The sequence below is a fragment of the Polypterus senegalus genome, chromosome 4 (genome assembly GCF_016835505.1).
Source record: "Polypterus senegalus isolate Bchr_013 chromosome 4, ASM1683550v1, whole genome shotgun sequence".
Lineage (NCBI taxonomy): Eukaryota > Metazoa > Chordata > Cladistia > Polypteriformes > Polypteridae > Polypterus > Polypterus senegalus.
The window spans coordinates 67,402,883-67,416,105 of NC_053157.1; the positions used below are offsets into that span (position 1 = coordinate 67,402,883).

Here is a 13,223-nt window from a genome sequence, read left to right on the forward strand (position 1 = left end):
TGCAACCTCACCAGATAGGGCAGATCCCCAAAAGCTTCCAGTTCAATTCAGGAGTGTGCCCTCCTGTAGTCCTCCTTTGCAAAAGAAAGAAGAACATTAGACATCTCCTGTTCATTGTCCTTTACATTATGGATTTCAAAGAGACGTCTTTCAACTATAATGAAACTGCACTATAATACCATACTCCTAATCTTTTGGCTAACCGTTCACCACTGTGATTGCTATTTAGTACATCAAATATTCTGATGAAATGGTGTAAATATTCATGGTTAATGGTCTGCTGAGCTGACAGCTTCTACATGCTTACCGTGCTGGGGCTCTTTGCTCATAAACCACTCATTTTCTTATTTTACTTCCTCTTGCTGAAGAGATTTATATGTATATTTTTTTTTTTCTCTGAATGTTTTCAGTCTTCACTCCTACCTTCTCCTTTTGGTTATTTATTTCATCTGTGTCTAATAGTTAGGTAAGAGTGTTGGAGGGTGCTCCAGGAAGACTGTAAGCAGTAAGGGCCACTTACATCTCACTCTTGGTGTGTCCCTTGCTTGCCTATTGGCTCAGCCAACAAAGACAGCATCCCAGAAGCAACTGTTCCATTAGTTCCTATGACCAGTTCAGCTTTGCCTGTACTACATTTTTGTCAGAGAAACTGAGTCTACTCTAGTCCTGCAAGTTACTTGTTGAATGTCTGCTCAATTACTCAACTGCCATTCCAAGTATAGGGTCCCTCTCACTCATTTTCCACTGGCTGAAAAAAAGACAATTGATTAATGCCAGTGTTTAATGGGTTTGAGAAATCACAAGTGATTTTGTATTGGTTTCTTCTGTGCATTATAGGTGCAAACAGGTGGTGGGAACTGTGCCCCATTCCTCCTTCTCTTTGATCAGATCTGTCAGTACACACACAGAGCATCACACTATTGGCAAGGGTGCTGTTATCAAATGTCACGTTCATTTGAAGCTAGCAATCAAAACTGAGTACTCACCCGTGCATGTAACTTAACTGGCCTTTCAATGACTTATATTGGAAATAATTTGCTTTGCTGCCAGGTGCAGCAGTCAGATTTGTAAAAGAGGAAAATATACACAATATAGAAGCTGAAATAACCTTTCCATAATTAGTAACTGGCAATATTAGACACTGACGACCTTGGTACCCCTAAGTGTCCCGAGCGTGCACATCTTGGTATACGTAGCATGCGCATATTTAATCTCATAAATAGCAGCCAGCAGGTAACAATGTCCACTTAATATCATCAGAGATTGACAACATTCGCCCCCAGTTTCCAGAGTGCATGCTCCTTCAGCAGCACAAACGGCGCCCCGTCTACACTGCCAAATGGATTGAAAATGTAAATTAAAAGTTGAGGGCACACAGAATGCTTTTGACTTTTCAAAGGAAATGTTTTAAATTTCAGAAATATGTACAGCATGTTCAATACTCTCAAGGAAAACTGAATTTTTATGACAAACTTCCTTGACTTTCAAAGAAATTGGTCCATTGTGGGGGTGATGAGCTGTTTCGTGCAGACAGACAGGGTGACGACAGTAGGGGATTTTGACACTATGAAACTATACCTAAATAAGTCACATTTGATACAAATGTATATGTAGCATCCAGAATATTTAAGCAACATTTTTATATATTCAAGTACTTATTTTTAATATACATATTCAAATCTTAATGGTTGTGTTTATAATATGGCTGCCAGATTAGCCAATGTTTCTGCTTTTGAAATATCATTAGTTTGTCTGCAAAATTTAAGGATGGCAAAAAAGTAAGGAGAATACAGGAAGAGAAGTAAGAATAGAAATGTAAGAGTGTGTGTGAAAGTTGGCTATGTGAAAAGACAAAGGAGAAGATCAAAATGGACTTAGCCATGCACTGTGAGAACCAAGTTTAAGAGTGGGTGTAACGTCTCTTTTCTTTTTTTATGATGGGTGTCTATTTAATATTTGCAAGAGAGCACAAATTAGTGTGGTTACTACTGCTTAGCCAGTTGGTCCTGGTGTTTGCCCCAAAATGAATTCATTCATCTGTGAAACCTGCTTGATACTCTACAAGCAATGTAATTTTTCAGGTTACTTTCGAAATCGTATTATATTACACTCAACCCATCACTCTGTGACCCCAACCACCAGACACAACTCAGCTGAACACAATTTCAAGGGTAAAATAAAATGTGTAGCTGCAAGAGTGTAAGGCGAGTTCAAGCACGGGTAAAACGTATGCCGAAGGAAATCTCCTCAGTTCAAAAGTTTGTTTTAAAATATTTAGTGAAAATTCAAAGCAGATAATCCACACAAGAATAAAGAAAAAAGGTTAATTACACAAGTAGAACAAAAGGCAAGAAATTAGAAAAAATGCTATCTTCCCTAAACTTAGCTTTTCTAGTAAAACTTTAGTTGTTTTTTACTTCTTCTGTACACTTTAAACGTACGGCACAGGACATACTGTTAAGTACTTTGTCCTTCATGTTACTTGCCACACAAAACACGCAAGGCACGGTTTAAAACCATGTGCCCTCTACGCCTTACACATGGCAAGGCTGATCACTAACTAAGAATAATGTTTAGTCAGAGAAGTTAGAAATAGCTAGAATATACCAATTCAATTCAACTCATAGGGGTTATAGGAACACCCCATAAATTATGCACTAATATTTAGGAAAACATTTATATAACTTAAATAACTAGAAAATGGCTCTTACAAAATGTTTATTTTATAATTTTACTTCAACACAGTAAAAGGCAGTTCAACACAATATAATTGAAAAAATAAGCACCTCTGTCTCTTTCCACTACAATCTCTGTGAGCCTCATCCACCTCTTCTGGATTCCACCCTGAGGTAGCTGAGTGGCCCTGTTTTATGCCAGACATGGGAGTATTTTCGGTGCTTTAACATCGCCTAAAGAAAGTTCTTCCGAATCCTACAGAAGTTTTCCAAAATAGGCATATCTAGTCTTCGCGGCACCCAGACACCCCAACAGGTTGGCCTTTCTGCACTACTAGTCGCAGGCAACTCTGTGAGTGTCCAAACTGGGTCCTTATCAGAGAAGCACTGCCATCTCTCACGCTGGGGGATGAACTACTCATAAAATCCCTTCATCCCTCATCCATGCACCAGGAATCGGTGATCCTCCCAGCCAGGTTGCACCTCTTTCTTGTTGTCCTTCCATTACGGCCTCCCAGTCAGGATGCCAGTCCATCCACACCCACACTTACAGCTCATATTTTAAAACATCTACTTAAATTAGGTAAGTTATAGCACATGAAAGATTATAAATCAAAGCAGCAAGAGAACAAAGTTGAATTTAAATATATCATGAAGAAAGGTCATATAAACACATACACAGTGCCAGTGCCAGGTTATTTTGCACCCTTGGCCAAGCTTATTAGTGCACCAACTGATTGTTTAGTAGCTACCCCCCCACTCCCATTAATGATCTGTGTGTAGCAGAATACCTTAAGGGTGGTGTCGACCCTGCACATACATACAAACAAAAGTGAAATAAATGTACTGCTCATAGGATAAAGATAGACAATAAAACAGTACAGTAGATAGAAAAGAGTTATTTATACAATGAAACACATAAGAGAAGAGATAAAAATGTGGGTTTGTACAGGAGATTAGAATATTAACCCTTTGAAAGGTGTAAAGATAATGGGTATTCAACAAGAGTTGCATAAGGCAAAGTGTAAATTTATGAAAATGTTAGCCACAGTAGCTGTCGAAGACGGGTAACAGAATAATTTAAACATTTTTGTAATTTCTTGGCCTCCATTGCCCTTCAGCACCATTAATCTGTATTTGCATATCTTCCGTTACTTCACACAGAGAGCCATAGATACATGCAATAAGTTACCAAGTAGTGTGATAGATAGCAGCACTTTGGGACCTTCGGGATTCAGCTTGATGATCTTTTGGAAAAATTTAGGTGAACGGTGTTAGACCGAACGACCTGCTCTTGTCAAAATTGTTCTAATGTTCTTGTTTAATTCCTTTTCCCTTTGACATATTTCCTATTTTGTACCCTTCGGGCAAATAATGACTTCCAGGATACCATTGTAGTACTCAAAGCACTATTTACTATACATGCTCTAACAGTATAAAAGAAAATGCACGTTTAGAATGCTGTTTAAAATCTCAAAGATTTCTAATGTACTTTGATTTCTAGCATTTCCCAATCACATACATAACATTTAACATGACATTTGAAAAATTAATCTTTGAAAATGTAATGCAAGTCAAACTAAAATTGTGATTGAAGCAATGTTAATTTATGACTTGATTGTAGTCTAATTAAATTCTGCTTCAAAAAAGTTAGTTGTGGGTGCAATTACTCAGCTGAACAAATTTAATTGCAGAGAAAATCAAAATCTGACTGCCTGAAAGGTGTTACAAAGGTGCAGTAATTACCTCTCGTATAGTGAAGCATATACAGTACAGCTTATTTTGGTGTTCACAGCCTAAGCTATGCAAATTTTGCTCTAATTTATTAACTTAAATGTTGCAAAAACTCTATACATTCCCCCATTTGCTAATATGGTATTGGAAATATTAGAAACACATTCTACTGACTTAAAAGCAAAAAAAGAAATTTCAGCCATCCTTTCTTTGTAAATCACCCATAATTCATACTGTAACTCTTTTGTGTTACACCATTTAAATCATTCTCTATGACATTCATCATGCATTTTTGGCTTTTCCTTTATAGGGAAGCATTACTCTTCTTGGGAATAGAGTTGTGGAGCACCCGAGCAATGGAGATGAACCTGGAAAGTTTCTTTTTGAAGTAGTCCCAGGTAAGAAAAACATGTTTTGCTCTTAAAAAGAGAAACTACTTTTATATTTTTGATTTGATGGCTTTGTTTCCTTTATCTTCTGATAGAACATATTTTGAAACTGGCAATGTAAGTATAAAAGATCTAAATTACTGCAACAGAGAATAGATGGATGGTGTAAGTATTAAGAAAATCACAAGACAAAAATAAAGCATTGGGACACCACAGGATGAAGCCTGTTTATTTGGTGTGCAGTGTTGACAAAAAAGAAAATGGTTTGGCCATGCATTTGTCTTCTAGTAATGTCTTTTCTTGATGTGAAAGTCTATTAATGACTGGTGACTTGTGGTATAGTGAGCTTTTATATTCTGCTGAGACCGGAAGAGGTGGGACTTCTGGTAGGAATGGATATCACGGTTGCTCAAGCCATCAGTCTTCAGATCTGGTGGTAAAAGATGTAAATGACAATCCTAATCCATGACAAGTGGTGGAATTGCAAGTAGTATGAAAGCATTGAAGATGCCCCCTACTCACATGTGTGTGGTAATTCATAAAATGAATGCATATCAGCACTAACGATGTATGTGAAATAATTACTAATCAAGTATTCTATTTCTGAACTACATCCTATGGTATATTAATGATTCTTAGACTGATGCCAGTTTGCATTTATTGTTTGCCTACATCAGAATAAAGGTTTCACTGATAATCTATTGTGGACTAAGCCCCGGACACAAACAGGCAGACGTGTTGCCAAACACCACCACACGTTTATTTTACAAACTATTTACAAAAGTCAACAGTGCACACAACCCACTTTACCCCCAAGTCCAGGCCTCGCACACACTTTGCCTCTTCTTCAGGCCACCTCCACTCTCCTTTCTCCTGCTTTGTCCACTCCTCACCGGACTCCAGCCTCAAATGAAGGGTGGTGGACCCTTTTATCCACACCTAAATGTGCTCCAGGTGCTTCCTGGCAATCTCCCACCGACATACACCCATGTTGCGGAAGTGCCAGCTACATCCCCGGGAGCACTCCGGGTGTCCCTGCTCCTCTTCCCCCCCCAGCACATCCTGATGTGGCGGGAGTGCTGAGGTCCAGGGCTCCAAAGGCATGGGGGCGCCCCCTGGCGGTGACCACAGGCCCCTACAGGGTGAAGCTTCAAAGCTCTGTACCCATGGCCCCCAAAGCAACCAGGGTGGCCGCCCCCACGTGGTCCGAGATGGGCGCACGCCCTCTTCTGGTCCTCCACAGCGTCCCGGCCAGGTCGTCACCCCTGGCATCTGCCACAGTGCCCCACCACCAGCGAAGACCCATCGGGCGGAGTGGCTCATCCCACGAGGGCAGCTCATCCCCGAAGTGGGTCCTACTACTTGTCCAGTAGTAGTGCACCCTGGAACTTGCCTCTTCAGCACCCTCTCCGAGGTCTTCGCACCCCTCTGGTTGGAGCTACTTGCACCCTTGTAGCCTCCGGCAGCCATGGCAGCAGCTGAGGCAGCATCCCATCGCCAGCAAAGAGCCGTCCCGTGATGTGAGGTCCCCAACGAAGTGGGTCCTACGGTTTGTCCAGGGTCCGGTCCTGCAAGACACAGAAACAAGGGGGCAGAGCCACTGCCTGGACACCCTTTCCTGGTGTCCCTCTGCACCACGCAGTGGGTTCCATGCCCGACCACTTAACACAGACGGGTCCACTCGCACGTCCAAGATCTTCGCCGACTCTGGAGATTCCCTCTGCCTCCACAGAGGGCGATCAACCACCGGACGTGAGCAGCCTGCCTCACGTCCACCCTTATCGGAGGAGCCGGCATTCTTCACTTGATTCCTTCTTTTTCTCTTGGATGCCGTGACAGTCTGAGTCTGCGCATGGCAAACGCTCAGATCCAATCCCGTCTGCGTCTATACAGAGCGGGTTCGAGGCGTAGGGCGCTAGGACCCAGGGCACTCATCAGCCCTCGTCCTGCCAGCCCCTGCAATCTATCTCCCCTCACCTTGCGCACAGCACTCCTCGTCGGATCCGTTGTTGGAGAACCCCCTACTTAGATGTGGTCATTAAAATCACAGCCATTTTCGGTGGGCTCTCCTTTATGCTTTACGGGGTCGGCTGTACTCACTGTCCCCGTCGTACCTCTCTGGCCGAAGAATCCAGCGACGTGCCGTTCTGTCTACTCTCGCAGCGGCTCCAGTGACGCGACCACCTTCCTCTCCAGCTTTAGCAACTCTGCCCGGAGGGACACAGCACCTGCAACAACTGCTGCTTTGCGGACTGAAGGCAGGCCTCCAGCTCCGACAGAGCAGCCAGCAAGGACAGGAAGTTAGCCAACGGTGAGCTCACCTGTCTGTCAACAACACACGCCAGCAACTTCCTGTGGGCCTCTTCTTCTGGCCCAATCGGGTCTCTCCCCGGCACGTGATGGACATTCCTTCGTCCCGCCTCTCTCCAGTCATCGGTGGGCCAGCAAGATACACCGTACAATCGTGTGCCTGTCATGGGGAAGGACTTCCGATCCGCGGCCATTTTGGCTCCTTTCTTCCTGGTGCAGCGGCATGCTGGCTCTTTGGGTTGCAACGTCTCCCTCTCAGCAGCTCTTCCAGCTGCTGCTGCGTCAACGAAGCGCCACGGATCGACATGCCACAGACAAAGATCCGGGCAGCCCCTGCCTGTTAAACACAAAACACACACGACCCTGCAGGGCCGGTTGCCGGCAGGCAGGGAACTTATCTCCCGGGTCCTGTCTGTCCGGGGAAACTTTCTCGGCATGGCCTCGCTAGGTGACATGCCATCCCGGGTGCCTTCTGCGGCGGCATTCTTGCAGGAGCCCGCTGCACTCCAGCTAAACCCGATTTGTCTTCATCCCACACCAGGGAAAAACGGCCATTCAGCGGACCAGTGGCAGCCCGTGCGCCAACTTTCCTCCGTGGGGTTGTGTGCACGCCACTCCCGCAGCAAGTAGGTGGGTTCCCCTGTTGTGCTGGGCCGTCCACAACGATATTTTTGTTTCCAGGTTCCCGCCTTGAAACAGGTGGAGCATCCTGCCAGCTACGCCGGTGTGGACTAAGCCCCGGACACAAACAGGCAGACATGTTGCCAAACACCACCACAAGTTTATTTTACAAACTATTTACAAAAGTCAACAATGCACACAACCCACTCTCTTCAGGCCGCCTCCACTCTCCTTTCTCCTGCTTTGTCCACTCCTCACCTGACTCCAGCCTCGAATGAAGGGAGGTGGCCCCTTTTATCCACACCCGAATGTGCTCCAGGTGCTTCCCAGCAATCTCCCACCGACACGCCCCTGTGTGGCGGAAGTGCCGGCTGTATCCCCGGAAGCACTCCGGGTGTCCCTGCTCCTCTCCCCTACCGCACTTCCTGGTGTGGCGGAAGTGCTGAGGTCCAGGGCTCCAAAGGCATGGGGGCACCCCCTGGCGGTGACCGCGGGCCTCTACAGGGTGGAGCTCCAAAGCTCTGTACCCATGGCCCACAAAGCAACCATGTTGGCCGCCCCCACGTGGCCTGAGATGGGCGCACGCCCTCTTCCGGTCCTCCACAGTGTCCTGGCCAGGTCGTCTCCCCAGGCATCTGCCACACTATAAAACTACAAACTGAAACAAATGTATATATGTGTGATGGGTGGTCTAGTTAACAACTGGAGTGTAGGCAAGAAAGGTTGTAGAAAAAGTGGCATGGAGGAAGAAGATAGAGAAGGTGACACCTGGAAGTAATATGGTTAATTCCTCCGCAAGATCTAAGGGGGAAGACAACCTGGAAGATGCAGAAGGTTCCTTAACCTTCTAATTGGAGAAGGGTGAGGCCATTCAGGGCTTAGGTGATGTTAAAAGATCTCCAACTCAACAAAAGTTAGAAGAAGCTCGGAGAACAGAGTCCGGGTCACATTTAGACTGTAGTAGACTGGCATAGGGATCAGAACTTCTTAAGACAAGTAAAGTAAAGGCTCAGGAAATCACAAGACAAAGATAAAGCATTGGGGTACCACAGAGAGAAGCCTGTTTAATCGGCAGGTAGTATTGACAAAAAAGAAAATGGTTTGGCCAGTATATTTGTCTTCTAGTAATGTCTTTTCTTGATGTGAGTTTATTAATGACTGGTGATTTGGGGTGCAGTAGCTCTTATATCCCCCAGATACTGGAAGAGTTGTGGCTTCTGGCAAAACTGGGTATCATGGGGCAACAGTGCAATATGATGAATTCTGGGGCATGGAGAAAATGGTCCTGGGATGGGGTTTGAAGCTGATTTAAACTTGGCAGGACATTACAGGAAAGCCACCCCACTTTGTATGTAATTGGAAAAGTGACATTTTTTGTACTTGGGTCCATTAGGAGTGCTACATTTTGTTTTTCTAAAATCCTTTGCACTAAACACCTGCATAACCAGCGAACAAAAAATCATGTGCACATACAAGGACATTGTTAAGTTGGCTTCTGGTTACAAAGTGTAAGGTCATCTGAAGTGTTTTGAGGGAGTATACATTAAGCAGTCAAGGTGATCTTATCTTAAAGGTCTGTAGGTTGCCCTAATTAAACATAAACCTAGAATAATTTCAATGGAAGTATGGTTTTAGATTGAGCACCCTGCTCATGAGTTAAATTTCAAAAGGATAAGTAAATAACAAATGCATGTTATGAACAGTACTAAAATAGTCTGAAGGTCATAACATTGTATTCTTACTTGGGAACATTTGAGCAGAATGATCACATCTTCTGATCTTTATAGGAGTGGCACTGATGTGACATCCTTTATGAAAAGGAGGCCGCAACGAGCTCAGAGGAAGTTCTCAGTTTCCTTTCTAGTGGGTTCCATTGTGCTTCCCTTGGATGTTGTGCTCAATGAGGTGAATCAAACTGTAATTTTAAATATATATTGTGATAAATAATCAAGCCTTGACACAACAAAGAGGTGTGGGGAAGCCTCCTGTATACTTGAATTGGCTGCAAATGCAAAATGGTTGAGAAAATGGCCTTTACAGGCAAGGGTCCAAAACAGAACTGAACAGGTTAGGAAACATGGCGGATATAAAGTTGAAAAGCAGGAAGAAAAGGGATCTTGGGACCAGAACTGGAAATGATGTCATTAGGAGGTGGGCTCTTCAGGGGCTGGAACTCGAAGTGGCATTATGGGAGCCAGGCAGAGTTTGCCGCATTTGGTCTGCGGGGAGATAAGAGAAAGAATTAATGCACTTTGACCGGGAATTACCTTCTTGTGAGCCCTTTAGCTGCCTCCCATGCACATGTGTGTGACAATTTATATACTGTATATATAAATGTCTACGCGTGGAAGTGTTTGTGCCTGTCTGGCCAAAAAGTGAGAGGTGGAGTTGGGGTAAGGATTGCTTAACCACTAATAACACAAGCGAGGCCAGCACGTCGGTAAAGCGAAACCTCAGAAGAAAGACAAAGTCGCTGAGCTGCTAACATCGGCAAAACAGTATCCCTATTACTTTTCCTCCTACCACTAATACACAAGCAAGGTGAGCACACTGGCAAAACAAAACCTCCTAGGAGAGAGATGCTCAGAGTAGTTCCTTTTAGGACCCCGGTCTTTTTACAGTTCGGGCTTACACAGCGAGTATACTGTTTATATATATATATATATATATATATATATTTTGTATATTTATAATATATGTTTGTATATATATATATATATATATATATATATATATATATATATATAAATATAATTAATTATATATATATATAATTAATTATATATAACTAGCCGAAGCTATGGCGGTGTAAGAATAGGAACGGAAAACGGTGAGAAAGGAATTCAGTATAACAAAGGCTTAGGAAACCACCATCGCAGTATAACGAAAATAGCAAGGAGTGAAACCAATGCCAATGTTCGAAAGAGTACCTTCCTGCAGCAGGCTACGGAAAAAATAGACATATATAGATAGACGCCGCATTCACTGTGTTGCCCAGTCGACACGATAAGTCAGCGTGTCCGCCCTATTGCAAGTAGTAAAAGTGCCATTTAAACTAATACAGGTAGATGTCGAAACTGGGTTTTCTGATGAAAAAACAATAACGTTTTAAACAGTATCGTTTACAGACAACAGATTTTGGAGAATCGTTTGCATGCAATTATTTATATCCATTTATACACTAAATGCGTGCGTACCCCATGGTCTTAGAGTTGGTGGTCGGAGCTCTCTGTCTTGCATGCGCTCTCTGTCTTGCTTGCCCTTAGTTAAAGTTGGCGGACGGGGCTCTGTGAGTTGGCAATCGTGGCTCTCTGTCTTGCGTGCGGTGTAAAGTCAACGTGGACTTTTGCACAGACGAAAGCGACTGAGGCTGTGTTTGGTGAGTTGTGTGCTTCGAGAGCGACCCTGGTCTCGGGAGGATGGTTACAGTTGGCATGCGTGCCTCTGTCGTGCGTATCCCATGACGCAGTAGGAAGGTTAGAGTTGGCAGGCGGGGCTCTGTCTTGTTTGCGCTCACTGTCTTGCGTGCCCTTAGTGAATTATATATATAATATATATTGTGCAAGATAAGCCTCGACACAGACAGACACGCAGACTCAGAAGTCCCAAAAACGCACACGTTTATTTTTCTTCACGGCACACACAGTGCACAAACCCAGGAGTTTCAGTCCTTTCCCTATTCTTTCCTTTCTTCTCTTTTTACTGCTGCTTCCACTTTTATCCCGCAAGATCTGTTTTCTACCTCCCCACTCCAGCTCCTTGAATGGAGTGAGGCAGCTCCTTTTATAGTTCACCCGGATGTGCCCCAGGTGCTCCCTGATGACTTTCCTGCAGCACATCCTGGTGTGGCAAAAGTGCTGCATGGGCACCCAGAAGCAATCCAGGTGTACCTTTTTCCTGTTCTGGCAGCACTTCCTGGTGTGGCGGAAGTGCAGTAGTCCATGGCTCTGTAACCATCCGGGTGCCCCCTGGTGAAGGCCACAGGCCCCAGCTGGGATGAACTTCTCAGCTCTGATCCCGTGGCCCCAATGCAAACCAGGGCAGCTGCCCTCTCGTGTCCCGGGGAAGTATTGTTCCTCTCCCGGTCCTTCCATCCTCCAGGCATCCTGGCTGAGCAGAAGCCCTAGCCGTCCACCACAGAATATATATAATTAGTACAATATTTGTCTTTTTAAAAAAAAAAAACTATGAGATAAATGGGACATTTTCACAGTTTAATTAATGGGGATTTAAAGTGAAAATTTGCTCCATCAAACAAATAAAATTGAGGTGAAATTGTTCATTAAAATACTTTTGTATCAGAAAGTAAACATACCTTCTAAAAAGAGCTTTAGTGCGCTTTTAATTCTTACTGCCTGAAGAATTTTCAAGAGTTGTAAGGTAATTGCCTTTAGAGGTGGGAGTAAACTGAATGAGCACCGAGTGAAAGTTTAAAAAAAAAAAAAAAAAGCATGATTATAAATGTGATGATTAATTTCTTCTCCAAGTGAGTGATGTTTTGAATATTTGCTTCAGGAATGACTTTCTCAAAGAGAAAGCAAGAGCTGAGGAATTACTTTCAGCTGGTCAGCGCTGGAATCCATGACCAAATGGCAATCAATGCAGCTTGTGTGTGCAGAGGCTAATCAGCTTTAATGTTGGAAAAAATGTGAGATGTTTTCCATTTGTAAAATTCCTGCAACTGATTTTTTATAACTTGTCTTGTAATCTCTCCAAGGATTTTGTGACTTCATTAAATAGTTTGTTACGCAAAGCAATATTTATACACAAATGCAATTTTTTATATAATGTGTCACCAGTTGTACCAAGTAACATTGTGCAGTTCCCTTTAAACATTCAGAAAACTTAGAGTATATGTCACTTCCCTGGGTGGTGTTTTGGCCAGTTTAATTATGTTAGATAGTATTAATCCATAGCACAGCACTACAAGTTTGGATTTTTATTTCTGTTGTAATGCTGCTCAGCTTCCATGAGCTCAGGTTACATGCAGATAAAGTCTAAGCAAATATGACAAGATTTGGGGGAAAAAACACATGCATCAGGGTTTTCCTGTATTGCTTTTTGTACGGATAGGACATGTGAACATCATAGAATGTACTATTATGTTTTCATGATCTCTTCATTGGTGGTTTTCTCCTCTGCAAACAGTTGCCCTCTGAAGCATTTCTTATTTTATGTCCATTTGTCACAATTAACCAAAAGGTGTCTGTAAAATTATAGCTATTAATTTGTCCTGAACAATTTAATGGCATGGAGTGCTTTTTATTCTGGTGTTATCATTTCTCAAAGAAATTCCACAATCAATGAACTTTGCAAGAAGTATATTTTCCTCAGGTAGCTGGTTTATAGTTTGTCTGTCAGGAATAGGATGAGGCTTTGGTGTTAGCTGTTCCAATATGTCTGAGATTGGCTCGCTTCCCGCCCTTAGTTTTTGTGTGTTATTTTTCCCTCCTCTATGTGTCTGATGGTAGGCGACATTTATTATGCAGCATCT

The 13,223-nt window shown here is 43.3% G+C and overlaps 1 protein-coding gene across 2 annotated transcripts in view; it reads left to right on the plus strand.

Annotated features, from left to right (window-relative positions):
* Positions 1–13,223, plus strand: part of arhgap24 (Rho GTPase activating protein 24) — a 545,551-nt gene that overhangs the window by 239,387 nt on the left and 292,941 nt on the right. For both annotated transcript variants that reach the window (XM_039750801.1, XM_039750802.1), the window contains one exon: positions 4,720–4,807. In XM_039750801.1, coding sequence (XP_039606735.1) covers positions 4,720–4,807 — 88 coding nt within the window. The remainder of the gene's footprint in view (positions 1–4,719; positions 4,808–13,223) is intronic.